The sequence below is a fragment of the Euleptes europaea genome, chromosome 9 (assembly GCF_029931775.1).
Source record: "Euleptes europaea isolate rEulEur1 chromosome 9, rEulEur1.hap1, whole genome shotgun sequence".
Classification (NCBI taxonomy): Eukaryota; Metazoa; Chordata; class Lepidosauria; order Squamata; family Sphaerodactylidae; genus Euleptes; species Euleptes europaea.
Window position 1 is genome coordinate 60,361,521 of NC_079320.1, and position 24,867 is coordinate 60,386,387.

Genomic DNA, 24,867 nt, shown 5'->3' on the forward strand with positions numbered 1-24,867 from the left:
GAGAATGAGCATGCTGGGTGTAGGTCTCCGTGGATTCTACAAAGATAATGTTAACAGAATGCTGTATAACCATTTAATCAGTATTCTTAAGCCCAGGTATTGTATCGTGCGCTTTCGAAGTCCCATGGCAACATATGGAGCAAATGGGCATGTGCTTTCAAAGTGCTTCATAGTATTTGACATAGAATGGCATGTAGCATTTTGCTCTGCAAGGAGGAGGAATTTAATGTGCTTCCCTCTGGTGCTGAGCTCAGAATCCAACAGAAATATTTTTGCCCCTTATAAAATGGCAGGGAAATGGGGAAGGGTGGAATGACTGCAGCTTTGTTTATTTCTAGGCAGAGTTGAGAACTAAGAATGAGACAGATCCTGCCGGCCAGCTAACATTCTACCTGCCACAAGATATTGATAGGAAAGGAGGGGAGCAGAAAACAGAAGAAGATCGTTTGTGGAAACACAAAGAAAAGAGATGATTTGGAGATGACGTTTGAAAAGAAGGCTTCAGAGAGTGGGAGTTCCAATAGGGAGTGGCTAAGCAGAAAGGAGGACATTTCATAGGAATAAAATTTCAACATCACCACCTTGATTATTAACACAAGCTTCAAAAAGTACAGCTATTGCCAATTTCAGTGGTCCTTCTTTTGCCAGCATCCCAGTCCAGAGCATTAAGCAATCTCCAGACTGAAATACCTGCTCACTGAAGAGGCCATGTACGGGTCAGCCTTACCTTTCCCCCCAGGGCTGTTGTGCAAATTGAACAGCTGAGGGGTGATGTGAGCACGGCTCTCTGCAGATCTAGTCCAAAACTCTTATCACTACATTACTGGCTCTCATTCCAACTTGCAGCACCTCTTTAGGATCTCTTGCAGAGGTCTTCCCCAGCTCCACTACTCAAGATCCTATTAGCTGGAGGTGCTGGGGACTGAATCCTGGACCCTTATGCATGCAAAACTGGTGACTTGTGCTGAATTATTGCCCCTCCCCATGACAACATCAAGAGATGCATCCAACCAGTTCACCAGTTAGGCTCAGGGGCAAATAGTGATGTATGTCCAGAACCACAACTGCAACAAATCAGGCTACATCTGTAGGAAACTGCTTCTGTGTGTCCTTGGATCTGTCATCCAGGATTGGAGCAATCATATCTTGTCCCTCTATATATGATTTAATCCCTTTTTCAAGTTATAGTTTGCAGTGAAGAATTACACTGCAGTTTGCTCAGGCATATGCCTTCAGATGTCATGGCAAACAGGAGTGCAACTGAAGGCTTCAAACACACATATGCCAGGACAAGGCAGGTGTGTGTGTGTGTGTGTGTGTGTGTGTGTGTGTGTGTGTGTGTGTGTGTGTGAAAGCATAGAAAATTGCTGTGGTCATACCCATCATGGACAATCAGGGGTTTATTGTGATTTACTCAGTCCAATTATGAATAACTAAAAGGTTACTCAATCTAAAAGGTTTCTACCTGTTGCCTAAAACTACCTGAAGAACAGCTTTTTTTTGGGAAAAAATCATCCGTTGTTGTGGCACCACCACTGAGAAAGTACTGCTCTAAGCATTACAAGATCTCACTTGCTTGCAGATTACAAAGTAGGAAAGTAGGAAAAGAAACATGTGGGGTAAAATGTTATTGAGGATGTGGTGGACTGAAGCTATTTTGAGCTTGATACAACAATCACGCTGAAACAAGCTAGAAGATAATGAAAGCTTTTGCTTCTGAGCAACAACTGGCTTAATATGCATCACTGATTCCCATTAGAAAGTGGGAAGCATAATTTTGAAACATCTGAAGACCCTGGACTGTATTCACTGACAGTTCCACTTACAGAACATTACGGTAATCTATCTGAGAAGTTAACCAGGATATTTATTTCATATTATTTATTTTAAACATTTCTATGCCACCTTTCCATCCAAATAGGGTCCCCAAGGTGACATGAAAGATAACCGTGAGGCCCAGTAAAACTACAATTACTGGAACTCTTAACAGTTTTCTTTAAAGTTCTGTTGCTTTCTAAGGGCCACTACTGAACCTAACCACTCTACAAGGATACCTGTAATGAGGAACATTCAGAGATTCGTATGGTAAACACTAGGCAGTGAGGATTTGGTAAGTTTGCTTAGTAACCACAGATAATGTTTGTTACTTAAATTTCATATAGTAGATTATTAGAATGAGCTGGGGATTTTGAACTTTTAAAAAGGAGATAATCATTTTCTGCCAAGTGCTTGGTAAAACCCAGGATATTTCGCATTTAACGGAAATTTTTACTACAAATGTCCATATTAGTGATCGGTAAGTGGCACTGTCTCCCTGATGGTTTTAAAACAATTCAAATATATCAGCCACTCCCTTCCTCCTTGTTTGTTTAAATCTTAAAGTCTATAATTAATTTAGCACGAAACATATATGGTAAGGTACGTTGGTGTATATGAAACAGCTGAATAACTGGGCCTTTTTTCAAATAAGCATAATACTAGACTAACAGAGCATTCCTGAGCCTCGAGGGCGAAAGCCCTTAAGAAACCAGGAAGGAGCTGCGGCGGCATTTGGGCTCCTTGCGCCGGCGTTCGGGCTCCTTGCGCCGGCGCCCAGGCTACTTACATCGGTGTTAGTGGCCCCAGCACTGTTGTGGACGCCTGGATGCTGGCCATCGGTCGCTGCCACAGCAGTGCCACCCCAGAACACCGGCAGGGCCTTCTGCCGATGTCCCACCGGTGTAAAGGCCGCACCGGTGTTCCGGGGGGCATTCCAGCATCCTGGGAAGCGTTCCTGGGATGTTTTGGGGGGAGGAGCTGCCGTTAGGCAGCCTCCTGTCCCCGTTTGCCCTGGGTACGCTGGTGGCGAGAAGAGCGAGGCTGAGCCTGCTTTTCTCTATGGGGTGAAAAACCCCATTTAAAATTTAAAAAGCCGCGAAAAGGCTTTTAAAATGTTTTTGGTGCTGGGGAAATGGATTAGGAGATGCCACAGCAGCGTTTCCTCCCTGCCGTTCTCCCACGCCACAAGCTCAGGAATGCGCTGCTAGTGGGGAAACTGTACAATCTAAGAGGCCAAAAATAATTTGCCTGGATAAGTGGATATTTAGTATGAATGTCTTTCCATTCCTTTTGAAGATATAGAAGTTTACTGTAACATTTCCAGATCTGCTAGTCTACATTGTGTAAAAAAAACTTTTTAAAACAGGAAGTACACCCTAAAATGAAAAAGAGCACACGTAATAACCATTTTAAAACGCTGATTTTTCTCAAGGTGCCTCTGTGGATTCTGTAGTGTAAGGATGTGTCACTGGCCACCAAGATTAAGTTAATTCATGCCATCGTATATGTATGGGTGTGAAAGCTGGACATTGAAGAGGGCTGATAGGAAGAAAGTAAATTCCTTTGAAATGTGGTGTTGGAGGAGAGTGTTATGAATATTGTGGACTGCCAAAAAACAACAACAAATCAGCAGGTTATAGATCAAATCAAGCCTGAACTGGCCCTAGAAGCTGAAATGACTAAACTGAGGCTATCGTATTTTGGTCACATTATGAGAAGACAAGAGTCACTGGAAAAGTCAGTCATGCTAGGAAAAGTCGAAGGCAGTAGGAAAAGAGGAAGACCAACAAGAGATGGATTGACTCTATAAAGGAAGCCACAGCCCTCAGTTTGCAAGACCTGAAGAGGCTGTCAAAGATAGGACATTTTGGAGGACATTGATTCATAGGGTTGCCATGAGTTGGAGGCAACTTGATGGCACTTAACACACACACACACTGTGGATAACACCTTCTTTATTAAGATGGTGTGCTTCATGCTTTGCTAGCTGTGCAAGATTAGTTGAAGTCACTAGCGAATACATTTTTTTTAAAGCAAAAACTTTATGTGGAGAAACTCACCCATCGTCCTACTATGCTGTAGGAAAACTGTGCTTGAATTGAGTGAAGATGGCGGAGAGTATGCCAAGGAAGGGGAGAAAGGCCTTTGAAAGTGGCTCATTGGGCTGATGGCTGCACTAGAGGTCCCATTCACTGTTATCTGAGCCTTAGGATCAAAGACAAAAAAGTATCCGGTTAAACTAAGAATTGCCAGAATCTGTCAACACACAAAAAGGATAATTAAAAGTCACCTTCATAACAATACCAGCTCTCAGATGTTTAGTCATAACATGATCAATATTCACACCTATCTGACCTCCTTTCCATTCCAGATAAACTGTAACATGCTGGAATAACGGGCAGCCTTAAGGAAGTAAAGGCAGCAATTGTATGAATGTAGAATAAAAATAAGACGGTTGTTACCCTCCAAACCTTTCTTGCATTCCACATTAACTCCTGTTGTCATTCACGTAAAGATAAATAAAGACACGGATACCCAGAGGAGACGCAGATATCTACTTGAAGAGCTGCAGTTCATTCCAGGGGGCAAACGATAGGGCTGTTGTCAAGTTCAACACACATTTTTGACAATTCCTTCTTTTCCTTTCGCAAAATTAAAATAAACGCTAATATTTCAGGTATGCCTTGATTCATTCACAAGGCAAAAATGTGTGTGTGTGTGGGGGGGAGGTTTCCACTCAACTGGCTACTATTTTGTGAACAAATCATGATCACTGGAAAGCTCCATTAAAACCAATGGGAACAGATCTAGAAAGATAAATCTATGTGATACACCTGTTTGTTTGCTTTTTTCCTGGCACTTCTAAATTAATGACACATCTGGGCCTGGATACTTCTACGTGGCAAGAAAGGAACATGGCAATTTCCCAGTCATAAATACATTTACTCAAGAGTGTCACCAAGTTGAACAGGAACTCATATATTCTGGTAAGTATATTTAGGATTTGCATCTTACATTTGTTAGGTTGGTTTGAAAACTTTCTGAAAATAAATACCACTATATTTCAATATCTTAGGCTGTGAGACAAAAGGGTTAAAATGGGGTTTCCTTCAGGAAACTTTTAGAACTTAATATTATGATTTTGTAATGACATGTTAAATACTGGACATATTCCAGCTCACATCTATTTTTAAGCACTAAATAGGCCTTTTTGCTTTAGGAGAAAGTGATCATTAAAATTTGGTTTCCAACCTCCCCCCCCCACACAAATTAATTTCTGGACTAACCAGATACATTAGTTCCTGGACTACTGAGTTATGCATAAAAGCTTTTATTTATCTATTTGTAGTCACTTCCCTTGAATTACTCTAAACAAAATGCAGTCCTGGAAAAAAATAATTGCATGTTTGTAGAAAGTGAATGTAAGATTATTCACACTTTCATTCCTGTAAGACAAAAGTGCTTAAAAGGGGAACTGTTAGTCAGAGAAAGAGCTAAATCAGAAGCGACCTCATGCAGTCAGTGATCACAGCTAATGGAAGGCAAGGTTGTGTTAAGTGCTGTTTCATCAAATGCCTTAAAATTCAACTTAGAGGCACATTCTGCTTCTCCTGCAGATTTCTCAGTACTTTTTGACAGGTTTTGCAGCCTCTCTTACACATTCCACATGAGCATTCTTTCTGCAGGAATGTTTATCAAGCATTTTAAGTAGTTCTGCTTATATTCTGTACACTGCTTCTCTTTACCACAGTGGGACTGAAGAATAGCTGCAGGGTTTCTTTTTGGCTGCACTTGAGCTACAGCAAACCCCTAGAGCCTGTTTCAATGCCTTAGAACATATGCAGTTGTATTTAACAAGAAATCATCTCTTGAGTGAGCGCAGACAGCTCTTATGGGCGGCTTGAACCCATGAATCCGTCTTCTACTAAATCAATCCCTTTGTCCATTAAGGTTGTTTACTCAGACTGGCAGCGGGTTTCCAGGGTTTCAGGTACAAGTCTTTCACATTACCCACCACCTTGTCCTTTCAACTGGAGATGCCAGGGACTGAACCTAGTACCTTCTACATGCCAAGCAGATGATCTACCACTGAGCCATGGCCCTTCCCTTAATTCCTTTCCAATTAGTGTTGCCAACTCTGGGTTGGGAAATTCCTGGAGATACTGAGGAGGGGAGGGGGTCAAGCCTGGAAAGGGTGGTGGGGGTTGGGGAGAGGAGGGACCTCAGCAGGGTATAATACCACACTGTCCACTGTTCAAAGCAGCCATTATCTCCAGGAGAACTGATCTCTATAGTCTGTAGATCAGTTGTAATTCCAGGAGACCTCAAGGACCCATGTGCAGTTTGGCAACCCTAGTTCCAATGCAAGAGTGCTAACAAAACAATCAAGAAGTGTGAATGCCTAAATGGATTCTGTCCCTCAATTCCACTACTGCGGACAAAAAATACCAATTTTGTATCTCCTCCCACCTGAGATACATTTGCTGCTGAAGCAGGAAAGATTATTATACATTGCATTTGGGGTGAGGAGGTATTGTGGAGGAACAGGAAGCATGTTATGGAATCTGAGTAACCAATTCTCAACACACTTATTTTAAAATATATGGGGTGGGAAAGAATTAGGTTATTCTCCCCCCTACCACTTTAGAAGCCTGATAGAACAAAACGGAGGAGGAAAGAGGAAGGATAATTACATGAGAGCTGGTAGCCGTGGTGGTTAAAGTGGTGCCATCGGACACGGCAGACATCTGGCTCAGAGTTGGGGAAGGTGTTTCGGAACGGTCAGTAGTATCATAGTGACAACTCTGCAGCTCATCTAGAATGGCAGTGGAGGACTCGCTCGCTGTGCGAGAGGAATACTCGCTCATGGCTGAATCTGTCACGACAGAGGCCGTTTCAGTTCTGTGGACAATACTGTCAGGAGCTAAGAAAGGGTACTCGTAGGCGAAATGTGAAAGGGCCAGGGTTCTATAAAAGCGTGAAGGCCAAAAATCGTCAGGTGTTGGCAAAATAAACGTTGTTACGTGGGTGCCACTGTCGGGTGAGAGGGAGGGTCTGTTAATCGATACCAGAGGAGAAGGAGGAGGCAGTGGTGAAGCTTCAGCGGAAGTTTGTCTGTGGGTCTGTGAAGCATTTACCTCCATCACACTGGCAGTTACTTTCTGGTTTCCAAGCTGAGTTTTGAGAAACAAACAAACAAAAAATAAGAAAACATATTACCAAATTTAATTAAAAAAAAACCCCTTTTCCTTACCCCTTTGCTGTGTGCAGGAATATAACGGGGGAAAAACATGTTTTCTAGCAGTCTAAGGAAGTTTACAGACAGATTAAGAAACAAACAAACTTTGTTTTACTAAAGAAAACAAAGTAAGTGCATTTATCAAGTATTAATAGAAGCAATGCCAGAAACTGCAGTGTGTTGGAATAAACATTCATGTTGGTTTCCAAGACTTGAATTGTTTGAGGTTTTGTTCAAATTAAGTGTATATAATGTGTATTGGAGTTTGTTTTTAAAATCACAAAACTGCATCCGCCCGTTATGCAAAAATAAACCTAATTTTCAAAGTACCGGATTATCTATACTTTAATGGAAGTAAGAAGCACATTTTGTCTTTTTGACAGATCTAGATTTGCAGCACCAGAATCTTCCTTATAAAATTATTAAGCTTGCAATCCTATGCACACTTACATAGGAATAAGGCCCAGTGAACATGGTGGAATTTATTTCTGATGAAAAATGCATAGGATTCAGTTGCATGTCATACATGACATATGATGTAAAGGGACATGACTGTTAGAAATTGGAAGACAAGAGGCTCTGCGACAGTGAAGGGTTACAATTGAAGCTGCCAAAATGCCCAAGTTACTCTAAAAATACTACCAACTGAACAGGAGACAACTTAATGCGAGTGTCAGACATCTTTAGGGACAAGAGGGTTTGTTCTCTGATCACAGAGAAAATTTTGTTTGATGTGCATTAGCGGTCCCTTCCCGACTAGCACAAGATACTGGCAGCAGCTGGGACTTCTGCCTCATCATAGTAGTATCTGGCAGTTACCTGCTGTTATGTTACTTAAAGTTAGGAGAGTGAAAAAAGCACTGGAGTTTAGTCCTGGAAGGGAAGTGAAAAGAAGTCCACAATGAAGAGTTCTTGGAATCCTAATTAGGGGACAATTAGGATGGTCTACTTCAGGAGATTGATGGATCCAGAGGGGGTCCTGATATCTCTTGGGAATTTTCTGGTCAGCAAGGCTGGAGCTCCTGTTGCAGTCCTGGTTGACCTATGCCATAAGGAGATGACCCAGGCTGTGAACATGATTGCCTCTGAATGCCCTCTCTCTTTCCATGGAGTCCAGAATGTCCATTGGTCTACTGAGAAGTTTTGGATGATGAAGTGGTTGGGCAGATAGATAGAGCACAAGTGGAGAAAACCTGAAGTGAATGCGGCCGAATTCATGAGAAAGCACATTATTGTGCCTATTGTGGTAGTGATGGCAGCAAAGGGAGCTCATTTTTCTGCCACCATTGTGTCTTCTCAATGCTGTCCAGTGGAGTTTTTCCAGGTTGTGAAGAGGCTTTTATCTCAAAGCTCAGAGGATGCTGAATTGGAAAACAAAAAAGCCCATTGCAATTTGCAGATAAAATTGCTTGCATCTGCCACAACTTAGACACCACAGTTGGACTGGTTCAGTCTCTGGATGTTATTGGAGCACAGCTGAGTCTTCGTTGTATGGATGACTTCCAGTTGGTAAGGCCTGATGAAGTGGACGAGGTGCTTTGAAGGGTGCAGCCCCCCATATTCAGTCTTGATCTTCACGCCAAATGTCATGCTGGGCTGAGTTGGTGGAATCAATACAGGAAGCAATAAATGCCTCTGTGAAGGAGGGTGTAGTTCCAACGGCTTTGAAAGAGGCCGTGGTGAGACCTCTCCCAAAGAAGGTATCCCTGGATCCAAATGACCAACATAACTACCGCTAACATTCCATTCTTGGGCAAGAGAGAGGAGGGGCCACAAAGCTTCAGGCAGTCTTGGAAGAGATGGATTATCTGGATTTGATCTGGATTCAGGCCTAGCTTTGGGACAGAAACAGCTTTGATTGCCTTGACTGATGACCGTTGCTCAGACAGTGACAGGGGGAGTACATCCCTGGACCTTTCAGAGGCTTTTGGTACCATCCACCATGTTATCTTTCTGGAGAGCCTGGCTGGGCTTGGACTAGGGGGCCCCCATGCTTTGGTGGTTCCGCTTTTACTTGATTAACCAATTCCAGAAAGTGGTGCTGGAAGACTGCTGCTTGGCCCTGTGGCATTTATGCTGTAGATACCAACTGATCCCCCATGTTATTTATCATCTATATGACACCACTGGGACAGGTCATCCAGGGATTTGGAGTGAGATTCCATCAATATTTAAATGATACCGAGCTCTATTTCTGCTTAGCTGCTAAGCCAGGTGAATCTGCAGAAGTCCAGAATAGGTGCTTGGAGAAGGTAATGAAATAGATGAGGTCCAATAAACGGAAGCTCAATCCAGACAAGACTGAGGTGACTTGGTCAACAGAGAAACTGCTCGGGAACTGAAGAATGAGTCTGTCCTGGAGGAGGTTTCACTCCCTGTGAAGGAGAAGGTTTGTAGCGGGGGAGTGCTACAGTTCCCCGGGTTAAGGTTCGAGCTTCAGGTCTCCTCCAAGGGACATAGTGCCTTTTATTTCTCCAGCTGGTTCACCAGCTACAGCCATTCCTTGAAAAACGTAATTTGGCCACAGTGATCCATGCTCTAATCACACCCAAAATAGATAACTGTATCGTGCTCTGTGTTGGGCTGCCTTTGAAAATGGTCTAGAACTTCAACTAGTCCAAAATGGCCAGGTTACTGTCAAGGGCTGGTAACAGGGACTGCATCACCCCAGCGCTGAAAGACGTGCACTGCTTACCTATCTGTTTCCATGCACAATTCAAAATGTTGGTTCTTACCTTTAAGGCCCTAAACGGCTTGGGCCCTGAAGGGCCATCTCCTCCCACACTATTCTGCCAGCCAATTAAGATCTTCCTCTCAAGCCTGCTCTCTGGGCTTGTGCCTTCACAGGCGAGGTGGGTGGCAACTAGATGCAGGGCATTTTCTGTAGTGGCACCTCCCCCTTGAGGCTTGCCCAGTGACTACTTTAGGTGAATCAAGTCCCTAATGATTATCATAAATACTGTCATAGAAAAATGTAACCAACAAGTAATGTTTATAAAATTCATAAGCAAGGGACATGTGGCCTATCGGTAGGTATATTCATGTTTATGAAGAGACGTGTTCTTCAAGAACATTTACCCACTGCATATGCAGAGTGTTTCTTTACTCATAAAAGGCAGCAGTCCATACACGTCTCTAACTCTGAGTGCACCTGTGTGAGTCACTGGAATGGGGCCAAAATATGAAGAGGCACGGAAATCTGCATATAACCTTCCTCTTAAAGCACTGGTCAGCTACTATAAACCACAGCCAGGGCATTCATGAAATTAAATGCAGACCAAAATTGAAACCCTAAACTTCATTATTCTGGAGCAGTGGTGAAAGTAAGCAAGTATGGGCCAGAGTACAGTCTTCTCAGAGAAGACTGACAGGGGATATTCAAGTACTTGAAGGGCTGTCATATAGAGGATGGTGCCGAGTTGTTTTCTGTTGCCCCAGAATGTCGGACCAGAATGGGTTGAAATTAAATCAAAAGAGTTTCCGTCTAGACATTAGGAAGAATTTTCTAACAGTTAGAAGTTTCTAACAGTTAGAGCGGTTCCTCAGTGGAACAGGCTTCCTCAGGAGGTGGTAAGTGCTCCTTCCCTGGAGATTTTTAAGCAGAGGCTAGATGGCCAACTTTCAGCAATGCTGATTCTATTACCTTAGGCATGAGAGGGAGGGCATCTTGGCCATTTTCTGGGCATGGAGTAGGGGTAACTGGGTGTGTGTGTGGGAGGTAGTTGTGAATTTCCTGCATTGTGCAGGGGGTTGGACTAGATGACCCTGGTGGTCCCTTCCAACTCTATGATTCTGTGATCCCATCTTTTGTTTCGAGCCCACCAAGATGGTACTAGTAAGAAATGCCATCCCTGCTCTGGAGTCACTTTGTCAATATTAATACGAATGTGCAAAATGAGATGGATCTATGATTGTTGCCTCTCAGTATTTGACAAGATTCGTACTGAAATAATTTTTATTTGCAACAAAAGCCCATAGAGTTGTGAATGAATCATCCACTGTCAAAAAGACAGTCAAACGACAACAACAGTGGGTGTGGTAACAGTTGTCATCATATATATTTCCATCCTCTGCAGTTTATGCAACATGCTACTAGAATAATGATTCCAGAAGTGCGGCCTTAGGCATAGTTACAGTCTTCTCATTGCACTGATTTGAACAGACTGAGAAGAGTGTAACTGCTTACCGCTGCGCTGTTAAATTTGCGACATACTATTCTGGTTTCCTGCTTCTTTGCAGACGCTTTCTAATGTTATAGCTGATATGGGAGATTACTTAAAAGTCTTCCGAATTAAAACGCAACTCAGGCAATGAACAGCAGAACCTAGAGAGTCTCAGGGATACAGAACAAATGCTAGCAATGTTTACTGTCCACCTACCTAGCAACCTATCCCCTTCTCTTTTCAGATTGTGCAGTACCTTGTTCAGAATAGCTACGCCAGAGTGCAGAATGAGTTTTAATTCAACACTGGTTCCTTTTTGCTCCGAAGCTTCTCTTTGGCCTTTTATTCAGTTAGTATTTTACACTGGTTTGCATACTACCAAAAGTGTATCAAATAGTACTTTCCTTTTATCCCTTAGAAGCTCCTTGATCCATTGATCTTGAGCAGCATATATCTAGTGTTTGAGGGATATAAGGACTAAAACAGATCTTGCCACTGACAATGTAGCCTTGGGATCCCTATCACTTAGTAGAAAAGGCATTATGTCAGACACAGAGGCATGAGATTTGTATGTTAAAAGGGGGGGGGAGATATAATGTGATCGAAGTTCCTCGTAAAAGCAGCATTCCAAAAGGGCATGAGCTAGTGAATCGATAGAGCCATAAGAGCAAGGACAGGTCCTGTCTGGATATGGTATATTCAAAATTCTGCCCTGAATAACCATAGAGGGGTTAGCATTCAATCTAGTTAAACAGAAGGCTCGAGAAAGACAAGGAGTTGTCAATTAATAAGCAGGCAAACCACGTGGTGGTGGTATTCCAAAGAACTGGGATGTACAAACGCGGCGAGCACGAAAAGCAGTGCTGTTATAATAAAGCTCTTTAATGCGCTTTTTAATTTTTGGTGAAAGCTTCAGTTTTCCCAAGATCTAATAATATATCCTGCGAGAAGCCCAACAATGACACTTTCTCATCTAAGATTTTTTGCCATGAGGATTTAAAAGGGCCGTGCTTCAGAGAAGCTAGGAACCCCTCAGTGCTAAAGCACAGTGTAAGATGTAGTTTATACACTTGGCAAAAATAAGACTGCATGCAATTTTTTTTAAAAGTCCCTCCTCTCAAACTGCCCCCTTTTAGTAGTAAAGTCTCCACTGTGAGCATAATCTGTAAAATGTTGCTCTGAATGTACCTCACATGGTGAGATCTGATGCCCTGGGACATTTAACATAGTCGTTTTCTGGGATGTAGGAAATCAGATTTACTATGCAGGTCCTAGTCCTAAAGAATCATCACCGTATGAACATAGGAGACAAAAGTCATGAAAAAGAAATCCTGATGAGACTACTATTTGTGAAAGAGAGAAATGCAAAAAAACAAACAAACACCCCCTTATATTATTATTGCAGTACTCTTGTTCCAAGTATCAGGACTGAGATACATTCACCAGGACATTTAGGTTTGAATGGACAACTAATATTATATATGCATATAAACTTTTTGTGTGGGATAAGCTTTGGGGACAGCAGTCTCAGAATTTTAATATGAGGTTTATGTTAGGGGAGCACGAGACGTGGTAACACCACATTGCTGGCCTTGCTTCAAAAGCACAAAACACAATTAAGAATCTAAGATGGAGAAAGTGAACTGATTTTTGTTAATTACCACACAGAGAACAAAGCACACAAAATCCAGGCACACACACACACACACACAAATGGGTAAAAATACCTTGTTAATTTCATTGTTCACAGCTAAATTTTAAAATTTTAATGTTCAAAGGTATAAAATCCTTTTCTGACTTTCAGCCTTAAGGATACAGAGCTAGCATGGAATTTTGAATCATTGTGTATATTTTATTCTTTCCTATCTGAAAACATCTGATGACTTAAAAATGTAGGACCAATTACTTCACTGTATTTTTGAAGTAAAACTTGGCTTCTTTATTTGGATTTTTAATCCCACTGAGAACCTTGGAGTTTCCTCAATATCTAGCTAACATTTTCTAACTTTGTTATGCATCTCAACAATCCACAGACAACAAAATTACATTTTGGATCAATACATCAGACACGTCATTTAAAGTTTTTTTCTATTAGAAAATCAAGTCATTATTTATAACTCACCAACACCAGCTCTAATGGAAACCAAGCCTCCATTCCTCTTGAGCAAAAGACCTGTCCTTTCTCAACCTTCACCTACCTACCAGTAACCCCACTAAGAATTCTGTGTAAGCACTTTTCTCCCAAGAGATCCAAAAACAGCTTACAGAATATTCAGACCAAATTAACGATGCAGTTTAAATAATAAAAAACAAATACATCTTGGGCATATCCTGCTTCACTAGGCTGGCTGTCAAAGGATGCCAAAGGTGCAAGCCATAGGCCAAGAGCTCTTTGGCTGTTGCCCTTCAGCTTGTACCCAAGGGCTCACAAAGCCATTACACCAGCAGGCAGGAAGGGGACAAACCCATATGAGATGTTGTGCAGCTAGCAAGATGTTCCCCAACATTTCCCCTCCCTCTGTCTGAAATTGCCAACTGCCTCTTTTAGTTTTAGTCCTCTGCATTAACTTAATGAGTTGTCACTTTGTTAAAAGGCCTGGCCTTTGGTTAAACTATAACAAGTTTATGAAGGAATAGTGTCAGTTGTTTCAGTAGGTAAGGCTAATGGCAAGCATCCTGAGGTATCTAAGGATAAAGGGCCGATCCCAAGCTAGCCCATCATTGGCTGGGTGAGCTGGGGAGAGAACACTCTTGGTAGCTGAGCAGTATCAACCCAGCCCTTAGTTGCTGGAGGGGTTGCCTTGTGTCAGTTGCAACCTAATGGCGCTTAATTGTTATTATTAGACTCAGAATAGACAAAAGGAGGTACTTCCTAACTGTCAATTTATGGATGTTGCTGCTACAAATTGCATAGCTTTAAAAAGGGATTAGACAAACTCATGGAAGACAGGTCTATCAAGAGTCTTTATGGCTTCCCTACTGAAAGAAGAAGAAGAGTTGGTTTTTATATGCTGACTTTCTCTACCACTTAAGGAAGAATCAAACCGGCTTACAATCACCTTCCCTTCCCCACAACAGACACCCTGTGAGGTAGGTGGGGCTGAAAGAGTGTGACTAGCCCAAAATCACCCAGCTGGCTTCATGTGTAGGAGTGGGGAAACAAATCCAGTTCACCGGATTAGTCTCCACCGCTCACATAGAGGAGTGGGGATTCAAACCTGGTTCTCCAGATCAGAGTCTACCACTCCAAATCACCGCTCTTAACCCCTACACTATGCTGGCAAGGCAGCATGGTACTGAATAGTACTTGATATTTGTTAACAGCGTGGGACAGTTATTGCTTATCACTGCTGGCCCTGCTGGTTTACGTTACCAATTGCCTCTGTTTCATGATCATGTAATTGACAATAATATATGCATTTTCTTAGCCCCTCTGAAAGGTATAGAGAATTACCATCTGATTTTTAAACAGAAAGATTACAGTCTATTTCATATATTACTAAGAAATGTGGGAATTTATAAGAATAATCTGGGGAACTGGGTTCGATTCCCCACTCTTCCACATGAAGCCTGCTGGGTGACCTTGGGCCAGTCGCAGTTCTCAGAACCCTCAGCCCACACAGAGGCAGACAATGGCAAACCACATCTCTTGCCTTGGAAACCCTATGGGGTCACCATTAAGTCAACTGTGACTTGACAACACTTTCCTCCACCACCTTGGGGTTAGAACCATGAGCTACAGAAGCCACGTGTGGCCAACAGCCTAAGGACCATGAGCCCGAGACCTATATTATACCAAGCAAGGAAGCAACACAGAAGTATGAGCTTTTCTCTGTTTTACAAAAAGATATAAATGAGCCTTCGGGCACAATCCTGACCTGAGCCAGCGGCCAGAACGAAAGTCTGGTTAGAGGCTGGGAAGGGCCTGTGTTGGTGGCCAGGCAACGTAAGCTGGTGTTTTTGGCCCTAATGCTGGTGGGAAGGCCCGGATGCCACTCGCCAGCCGCTGCCATGGCAGTGCCGCCCCGGGACGCCGACGGGGCCTTCCGGTGGTGCCCGAACACTGGCAAAGGCCGCGGCAGCATCCCAGGAGGCGTTCCTGGGGCATAACAGCGTCCCGGGAGGCATTCCTGGGGCATAACCCTATGAGGGTTGCACAGATTTTTTGTGCCGGGAGGAGGCATTCTGTCCTAAGCCTGGCACAGGCATTCTGTTCAGCAATGCACTGTTCAGCTTGTATTTTACCAAGGGCCACAAAAAGCAATGATTTTACAATACCTGGCAACATTTTCCCCAGAATGCAAATCACTGCGGGACTGTAAAACTAAGTGCCAAGATACATGATCCACAATCCAGGTTCCCAACCTGACTCACAATTATACATTCAAGCAGGGACTCACCTTCCTCTCTCTCTTTCACCCTGTTCTTAGACCAAGGTCTTGAACAATAAAACCATAAAACTTAAATAAGACCCATCTCTTAAAACACCTCCCTTTGACTCTTCTCTGCAGCCTCCAAAAAACGAGCAACAAAATAAGTACGCTGAGGGTCAGAGTCCTCTAAGAGGAACTGAACCTTTCGCTCCAAAGTTGTTCGAGAAAATGTGGGCCATTTGTTAAAGCATGGTATAATCCATGTCAGCCTAAGTTGGTACACATAAGGACAATGCAAAAAAATGTGTACCAAGGAGTACACTGAATGAAGAGGGCAGGGACACAGCCCATCTGAAAAAGGGGAGCCACTAGGGTTGCAAGGTCCCTCTTCGCAACCGGCGGGAGATTCTGGGGCGGAGCCTGAAGAGGGTGGGGTTTGGGGAGGGGAGGGGCTTCAATGCCATAGAGTTCAATTGCCAAAGCGGCCATTTTTCTCCAGGTAATCTGATATCTATCGGCTGGAGATCCGTTGAATTAGCAGATCTCCCGCTACTACTTGGCAGTTGGCAACCCTAGGAGGCACTCACCTTTAAAAAGCTCTTTGTTTGGCTGCAAAGGAGGTGAAGGAGGGGGACAGGCTTTGGGTTTCTCTTCCCTGGCATTTTTGAGACCAGAAACAGCACGGGTGGACTATTTCCCCCTCCTCTCACTTTACATGGCTTTTAAAATGTGTCTCTGCTTAAATGTCTAACCATGAGTCAGGTTGGGAACCTGTGTCCTGACACATGGATTTCATATGGTGTATTTAATTACCCCTTGAGATCCTAGCTGAGACACTCTTTGGATCCTTAGAGTTTGATTCTGGAAACTAGAAGTAAACCTTCCTCCAAAATTTTTGCTTTTCTTTGGATTAGAAAATTAAAACAATAACAAGTTATTAATTATGCAAATAATGCCATTTTAAATATAATAACTGCTTTGTTTTTCTATAACTTCCTTAATACAAAGATCTATGCTTCATTAATGGTCACAGATATATTTATTAGCTAATAAAGACTGCACAGCTCTCTCTTCCCATTCAGCCTAGGCAAAGTTATCTTTTCCATCATGAGCACAGAAAGAAAGCAGCAAAGATAAGACTTATCACTCTGCTTTGGAAACGTTACTCATCCATTTCAGAGTTGGAGTCTTTATGGAATGCTATTCTGTGAATCATGCCATGCTTTCCCCTTAAAATAGGTAAATAAAACTTTCTCTAAAGTGTTATATCGTAGGAGCCTCAGGGTATACAGGGTTACTTACACCTGAAGTCCATTTAAGTCAATGGGCTTAGAAGGATAATAAAGCAAACATTCAATGGCATCTTAAAGACTAACATTTTATTTCAGGGCCCCCCAATGTGGTGCCCGCCAACACCTTTTTTGGCACCCTCCAAGTGTTTTTAGGGAGTGGGTGGGGCCAGGTAGGGCTTTTGCCCAGCAAGGCTTCTGATAGACTATTGGAGATTTAATTGGCTGAGCAGACTTTTTAAAATGTTGCTTTGGCAGCAGCTGCCACCACAGCACAAGGCTCTCCACTATGTTACTGAAGTTAAGCTGTGGCAATCATTTTGCGGCTGGCTCCGCCTCCTGAAGCAGCCATTTTGTTGCTGTGCCCACCATGCTGTGTCAGAATTCCAAATGTGCCCACAGGCTCAGGGTTGGGGGTCCCTGTTTTATTTAGCATGAGCTTGCATGAGTCACAGCTTGGAGGAAGTGAGCAGCTCCCACTGAAATAAATGTTATTAGTCTTTAAGGTGCCGCTGGACTTTCGTTTTTGTTTTACTGTAGCAGAGTAACATGACTACCCCTTTGCCATCATCTTAGACTGTTAGTAACCCAGGGCATTGTGAGTGTCACATAAAGGCATATTTCATCTCCTTAATCAATGGGATCTTGAGATTAGGATTTATCAAAATGAAAACAAATTTGATGAGATTTGTAAAGTACTTTGTACACCAAAAGGGGATTTAGAAAAGAATACAATATAATTATTTACAGAGAGTGGCAGAATAGCTGGAATTGTAAAATAACACTCTTTTCAGTCTGACATACAGTTGCGGCTTTTCTCACTGCCGCACAGAGAGACCCATTTGGGAACTTGCTCAGACTCATATCTGACTCCTGAACAGCTCCAGATGAAGTGTGAACACATCACTGAAGAGATAATTAACACCTAATTCCTAGCAATTTGCAGTTTATCAGTGGTGTAACAAATTCCATGGAGATCTAGACATTCGCACACCGCTCTGTCTTGGGAAGAGTCAAAAGCAGATCCCTGCATATTCGTACTCTGCGCTTTCGGTATAATGAAAGGGAAACTTCTGCATCTCCCGTGTGGCAATACAGGGATGATGTATAGAATTCTTACTTCATCAGTGCACCGTTCAATGGCAGTGCACTTACCAGAACCCAGCCCCATAAATATATGGTAAAGTACGTCAGTGCTGTCATGAGTATGGGAGTGGAGGGAAAGGCTGATTATCCCTTTCTAGACTTTCATAAAGAGACATTCATTAAGCTCTTACAATGTTTCCACAAACATAAATATACCAACAAAAGTCACATGTGACATTCAAATACAAATATCTCCATATGCTAGCACTTAGAGCATGTTCACACAGAAAAGAAACTGTTCCATGTGGTAAAAGGTAAGTATACAGTATACAGTTATTTAACACATTATAAGTACATGTCCACGTCTAATATATTCTTCATGCTCCTCAACAGGTCTCCGGTAGAAATTATCCTGTTTCAAGAATTCGTCTTGCTTCTTCATGCATCATGATCAGAAAGCGAGGTTTTCCATGGCAGTGCCATAAAGGAGCAGTGCTCAGTCAAACAAGTTTAGTTTGGTACAATGTCCATGGGAATCTTCTGATGAAGATGAATTCTTGAAACAGGATAATTTCTGGCAGCAGCCACTTGTACCGAATGCCATGCAATACTGGAGGGTAGCTTTTCACGGTGTGTGGAGCTGTGGTAAGAAGGCAGTGGCAAAAAAGCCTCAATGTATGCATAAATTATCATCTCTGACCCTTTGGATCCTGGCTAGTCCCATTACCAGTGTTAATGAGAAATGCATCATATTCTGTGGAGTGTCTTTTTTTACAGAACATAATTTTGCAATAACCAGAATACCAGCAATATTTTCTTCATATGTACCTGATGTCACACATTCTCCACCTCTCCCCATGTACTAAGGTGGATCCAGAATCATGTTTTAAAACCAATGCAAATTTTTTTTAAAAAATAGACAGTGCAATGCTACTTTCCATAAGGCAACAGGTAGTTTTACCCAGGAATTGTGGCCACTAATCAGAGCCAGGTGAGTATACTAAAGAGAAAAAGGTTAGGTGACACAGGAAAGATCTAAGATAAAAGGGAGAGAAAAACGTAATATACCACATTGCATTCTGTGGGCTGTGCAGAACGAACTGTAGACATTTGTTGCGTATTGTTTGGAAGCATCTTTGTAGTGTCTGGAGGCAGCCTAAGTGGATGCTGTTGGCTTTCAGGCTCTGATTTGTTATCAGGGATGGGAGCTATCTGAATGGAGAGAGACGCTTTGTGTATCTCAGGCACAGGGTTACAGGCAGGTGATGCAGGCCTTTGAGGAGTTGCTGGTGCTTCAAGGGGCACAGCCTGTTGTTCTGTATGACAAGGAAGACTACGAGATGTGTTTCGTGCCCGAGTTAATTTCAGGGCGGAAACTCTGCGCTTTTGGGACTGCTGTTTGTGGCCTTGACGAATGGTAGTTCTAATGCCAGCTATTGTTTTCGTGCTGGAAACTGAGGCCAGTGGCTTAGTTAATTTTTGTGTATAAGAGACACCGGTGTTAGATTTTTTAGAACAAACTGCCCTGCGAACAGACTCCTTGTTAGTACAGTACTCAGCATCAGTAAGAGATTTCTTAATTTGCTTGGTTGTTATGGCCTGGGAGTTAGCGTCACTCTTTTTGTAATTAATTATTCCAGATCTTCCAAAACTGTCTTTCCTAGGAGGTAGTGGGGGTGCCTTGTTTGCCAAAAGCATCCACGCAACAACAACCGAAAATAATATTGCAGGGGAAAAAAGAGAAAACAAAATGTTAGCAGGAAAGCAAACTGAGTTAAGAAATGACACTTTAAATAATAGACGGACTGATACAAATCTAGCCAAAGATTTTGAATCAGACTTCAAAGTACATCCACATTCCAGAATACAACATCTTATTTTGTTCTGGGGGGTGCGAATCAGAGATTGCATTTATTAATGAAAAGATCATTGCATGGTCCCTATGATCTAGTCATATGAAGCAAAGTTTTCTTTTGGATCAATATTACTTGCTTACCAGACTATACTGACAACACATTATTATACAACCTTTAGATTATACTGATCAAAATCAGTATATCATGTAACTACTATACTGAGGGAATAAATAAATGTCCATTGAATGCTTCTGATTTACGGGAATCACTCAAAGAATGGATCAAATGTTTCCAAATTAAGCATACTACACTGGTGGCCCTCGTTAGGCTGATCTCATTAGATCTCAAAAGCTAAGCAGGGTCAGCTCTGGTTAGTACTTGGATGGGAGACCACCAAGGAATACCAGGGTGGCTATGCAGAGGCAGGCGATGGCAAACCACCCCTGTTCATCTTGCCTCGAAACCCCTACAGAGGCGCCTTAAGTCAGCTGCAACCTGAGAGCATTTCTTACCACCGTTTTTTGGTGGAAGCATTCTGTATAGCAGTTCTGTTCTAACAGAAATGATAACAATCCCCCCCCCCCAGTAAAGAATGAATATTTTTGAAACAATGGACATTAGGGTATAGCCTTTGAGATGACTAAAGGCGACCGTAGCAGACATACATTTTAAATCCTGATTAGTGTTTCACTTTGCTGTTTGGAAGGAGTTTACTGCACAAGCAAGCCTCAAGCTGCACATCCAACATGGTAGAAGATTCATACACATAGCCACAGACACAAATAAGACCACAAGCTAACAAGTACAAATCATGTTAGGAAAGCATTAAAAAAAACCCCACAGACATTCTGCAGGGAATTCCTCTACCTATCATTTTGTGGAATACCGGTATTAAATTTTTGACCGTCACATAGACTCAAAGTGTGATTCTGCATGTCGGCTATTTTACCTGAACTGGCGATTTCTTTTCTTGCAGATTTGGACGGACACTTCGAAAGCCTTTTGCTGCAAGAGAGGAGCTGCTAGTGTCTCCATTCAGTGTCTCTCTACTCCCATTGTTAAATGATCTCCAAGCTTTTATATGAAAAAAAATCCAAGCACATTTATTCCTGATAAAGAATTCTTTTGATTATGTTAACAATGTAAATGAGTTTTAAACAACAGGTTGAACCTATATAATAATGGCACAGGCTGGCATCAAATGAAAAATATAAGAATTATAATGAATGTGCACCTGTCACAAAGGACAGGGAGTCAATAGAAGCGTCACTGTGCCCATGCCCCGACCTGGAGCAGATGAGTGTACTGTCTGTATTTTTTTAAGTAGGCTTGTGAGGATCTCTCTATGTAATAGGCTCTAAATCATTGAAAACTGTGGAATTTCCTTTCCTTCCAATGTTTCTGAGGAGATTTTTAAGATGCTGGTGGACACCGCATGAATACTTCTATAGATTGTGCCCTTCTATTAGAAACGCAGGTGATTATTTCACTGATTCATGAGGTGTGATTTGGATCAGATGTCAAGCCATGTTTTTTTTTTTTTAAATCATTGGCAGTTATACTGGATGCACTGATCCTTTTAGGGGCCAATAAAGCTGTTAACTCAGTTCCTCTCTATTTCCCTGCAGCTTCCTAATTGAAAAGGATATCGAACACTTCCTGCTCTAAATTATTGAAGTGCTAGTGTGTAATATAAGGTCCTCTGGGGTGGGCAGTCTGAATTTAAGCAAGCTACTAAGACAAGAGCAAAAACATTGATTAGTTATTATCAATTACATAAAGCTGGGGGAAAACTGCATAAGAAGCAGGCAGAAAAGCAACTCCCTGAAGATCGGACGTTTAGACAGTTTTCCAAATTAGTACTGTTTGTGCAGGGAAACCATGATAGGAAAAGGCATGCCCTCTTCATTCCATTCAGAAGCAAAGCTGCTATATTCCCCCTTAAAGAAAATCACATTTACCTGAATCTGGAGACTGAGAATCAAGCCCTAGAAAAAAGAAAATATGCAAGTTAGTGTTTGTTAAGTTCTGCTAACATTTTTGCTACATGCTATAACGATGACACTAGGGGGCACACACGAAAAACAGTTCAAGTATCCTACACTCGCTTTAAATCTAATAGTAATGCTACTCCAGTGAATGTGACCAAGGACTTTTCTTCTTTAGGCCAAAATCTTAAAGCACACTTTCTTGGGAGTAAGCCCCATTGAATTCAGTAGGACGTACTTCTAAGTAAACAGGTGTAAGAGTCAGGCTGCTTGACTCTTTCTGCTTCCTCTCCTTGGCCAAAGCTCCCTCAGGCTTTGATTATGATAACTGCTCACCAACAAATCAGCCCAACACGAGAGCATGCCAATTGAACACTATGTGCATATTTAATTAACTATGCAATAAGATGGCAGTCAGGTGATGGAAAGCATGAACACATGGACTGGGAGAGCCTCATGTGACCCTCACATTGGTGCATCAACCAGTGTTAGAGGGATGGCCCAGAAATTGTGAAGTCTGTCCCTAGGGCATTGCTTCATCCATTTCTCATCTCCCTCGAGACAAAAGTGCTGCTTGTTCATTATCTCTACTCTATTTTTTAAAGCCCACTGCCAGAGTGGAGCTGTCTGCTGCTGCTATCCTACTTGTTTTCTAAGGATAATTCCTACCAGTTTGCCAGGCCCAATGCTGCAGACCTGTAGTCTTTACAGCCAATTGTAGTTCAAAATCTCCCAAGCTGGAATACAATAAATGCAAATGGATTTCTGGTCAAGAATTCAGATATTTTTTTTTTACTGAATGTTGTGTCCCCATCTGCTTTTCATATTGGTCGATTACACATGGCTGTTTTGTCTCTCTATTCTCCCAGGAATGTAACGAATCCGTAAAGTCGAAATGCATGTCCTTCTCCCGTGTGTACACTCAACCCTCCCACTATTGCTACATTTCTGGGTTATCCAGGTCCTGGCTTATTGCGACTTTTAATGGGGAGTGCACAACACTTCCAGGAGTTCGCCGGTGTGTTTTCGGTGCCCGGGTTGACTCCCCGCCGGGAGACTGCCCAGCCCTGACAGCAGCAATGGCGGCTCCTTCCCTCTCCCCCTCTCCCCCCCGTTCCCGCGCCCTCCTCCATCTCTCCCCAGTACCAGCTGGCGTTTCAGCCCACCTGACAGCCTGCAGCCTGGAGCGCCACAGTCTGACAGTTGAAGCTTCGAAGTGTCGGCTGGAAGTGCATGGTGTTAGTGTCTGAAGGAGCCACTGCCGCTGCTTTGCCGCTTCAACTCTCAGACTGTGGGGCTCTGGGCAGCAGGCTGCAGGCTGTGAAGTGGGCTGAAAAGTCAGCTGGGGCTGGGGAGAGGGAGAGGAGGGCGTGGGAATGGGGGGAGTAGGGGAGAAAGGGGCACGTCTCTGGGGGGCTGCTGCTGCCCCTTCTTCATTTGTTTGTCCCTGTCCCCTGTGTTCAGATTTTTTTTGCACGCAGTATTCGAAGGGGCGAGATAGGGCAGGGACAAACAAATGCGAAAACAGCCATGCGTAATCGACCATTGTGTTAAATATCGTAACACTGTATTTTATCCCCTTATATCTTTATTGGTTTATAAGCAATAGTGACAGCCCACAGGAAGGTTAGGAAGCAGGATATATATTTTGTTAATAATAACCCATATGAAATCTGCTAGCTTAAATGTAAATACAGCTGCAGAGAAAAACCAGGGGGAGTAAACAGGACAGAATTTGTCCCACAACTTCTTGCCCAGTCATTGTTTGCTTAATTATTTCAGATTAGACACGCTGAGAATAATAATCTATTATTACTTAACTAAGTAGGTTGTATATCCTACTACACTTAGCCAACTGTGGCATCTTTGTCTGGAATAAGGAGACTTCCTCTTACTCAAGAGGCTCTTCTGGCGGCAGTTGGTCCTCTTGTACCAGAGGAAGTGCTGTAATTAGCTAAATGGAGTGGTCTGATACTGTCCAATGTGTTGTGGGGAGTTTACTGAAATACTAAGTGAAGCAGTCACTTGTGAGGTTATTTCCACTGTAACAACAGTATCTACTGATAAGGTCAAAGCTTGTTCGGGAGCCCCTGCTATGGTGCTTTCTCCCATGGAAATAGATCTAAACCTTGCTTCATCCACTAGTCTGTGATTAATGATGCCAGGGTGTTTTAAAACGCATTGCAGATCATTCTGTAGACAATTTTAAAGGAGCCACTCTTGCAGTGAGAATTAATCAATTTAAAGTAGCAACATGGCAATTGTTTCTTAGGTTCTATAAAAGGAGTGCTGGATTCACAAACAGAAACACCTTCACCCTTTGCAAATTTCCTAAAATGATACTGATGTTAGACAAAAGCTACAGAGCATGTATTGATTAACTAGAAGTAATTTTTTTCTTCTGTTGTCTATGCTTCTGTATTTGTTTGGCTGTTAGCAGTATTTTTAATAAAGTAGTCAAAGTATCTATGCACAGCTGTAACACAGGAAAATATTCCTACTGTCTACATTCCTATTAAATTACACCTTTTAAAGACTACACCTTCACAGTTACAGTAGTTCTTTTATTTGAGTTTCCACTGCTGTAATAAGCCACTACAATGGCCCTTGAAGCTCTATAGGCAAGGAGCAGGCATCTGGTACGGGGCTGCGGACTACTGATTGATATAGCCAACTTCATAGGCAGGGCGTGGCCAAATACTGTCCAGTTTGGGCATGACTGGCTGGCCTGGGACTATTCCACTCTCAGGATGGGTGGTCTCCTTGGCTGAGTGCTGATGTCTGCAGTGTTAACAATCTTTCTTCATTTTTTCCAGACCACCTTAACAACAGACTTTTTGGTGTTAATAACAAATAGGGCAATCCTAAGCAAGTTCACTCAGAATCTTTCTAAAGTCTAACTCATTGGGGCTTACTCTCAGGAAAGCGTTCTTAGGATTACACAGAAAATGGCCTGAGTCCTTCAAGAATTACATGGCTTCCGTCATTTTGGCACTGCAAAGATTTTAAACAGAGGTACATTTTCCAGCTTGGTGCATTTTATGGCAAGATGTAG

The 24,867-nt window shown here is 42.5% G+C and overlaps 1 protein-coding gene across 4 annotated transcripts in view; it reads right to left on the reverse strand.

Annotated features, from left to right (window-relative positions):
* Nucleotides 1-24,867, reverse strand: part of SORBS2 (sorbin and SH3 domain containing 2) — a 101,508-nt gene that overhangs the window by 71,092 nt on the left and 5,549 nt on the right. For 3 of the 4 annotated variants that reach the window (XM_056855139.1, XM_056855136.1, XM_056855138.1), the window contains 4 exons: nt 21,786-21,812; nt 20,774-20,898; nt 3,879-4,023; nt 1-36 (listed from right to left, as the gene is read on the reverse strand). The exon at nt 1-36 is cut by the window's left edge and continues 140 nt beyond it. In XM_056855139.1, coding sequence (XP_056711117.1) covers nt 1-36; nt 3,879-4,023; nt 20,774-20,898; nt 21,786-21,812 — 333 coding nt within the window. Of the gene's footprint in view, nt 37-3,878; nt 4,024-6,512; nt 6,993-19,036; nt 19,649-20,773; nt 20,899-21,785; nt 21,813-24,867 lie in introns of all 4 variants that reach the window. The other variant, XM_056855135.1, reaches the window with a different exon arrangement.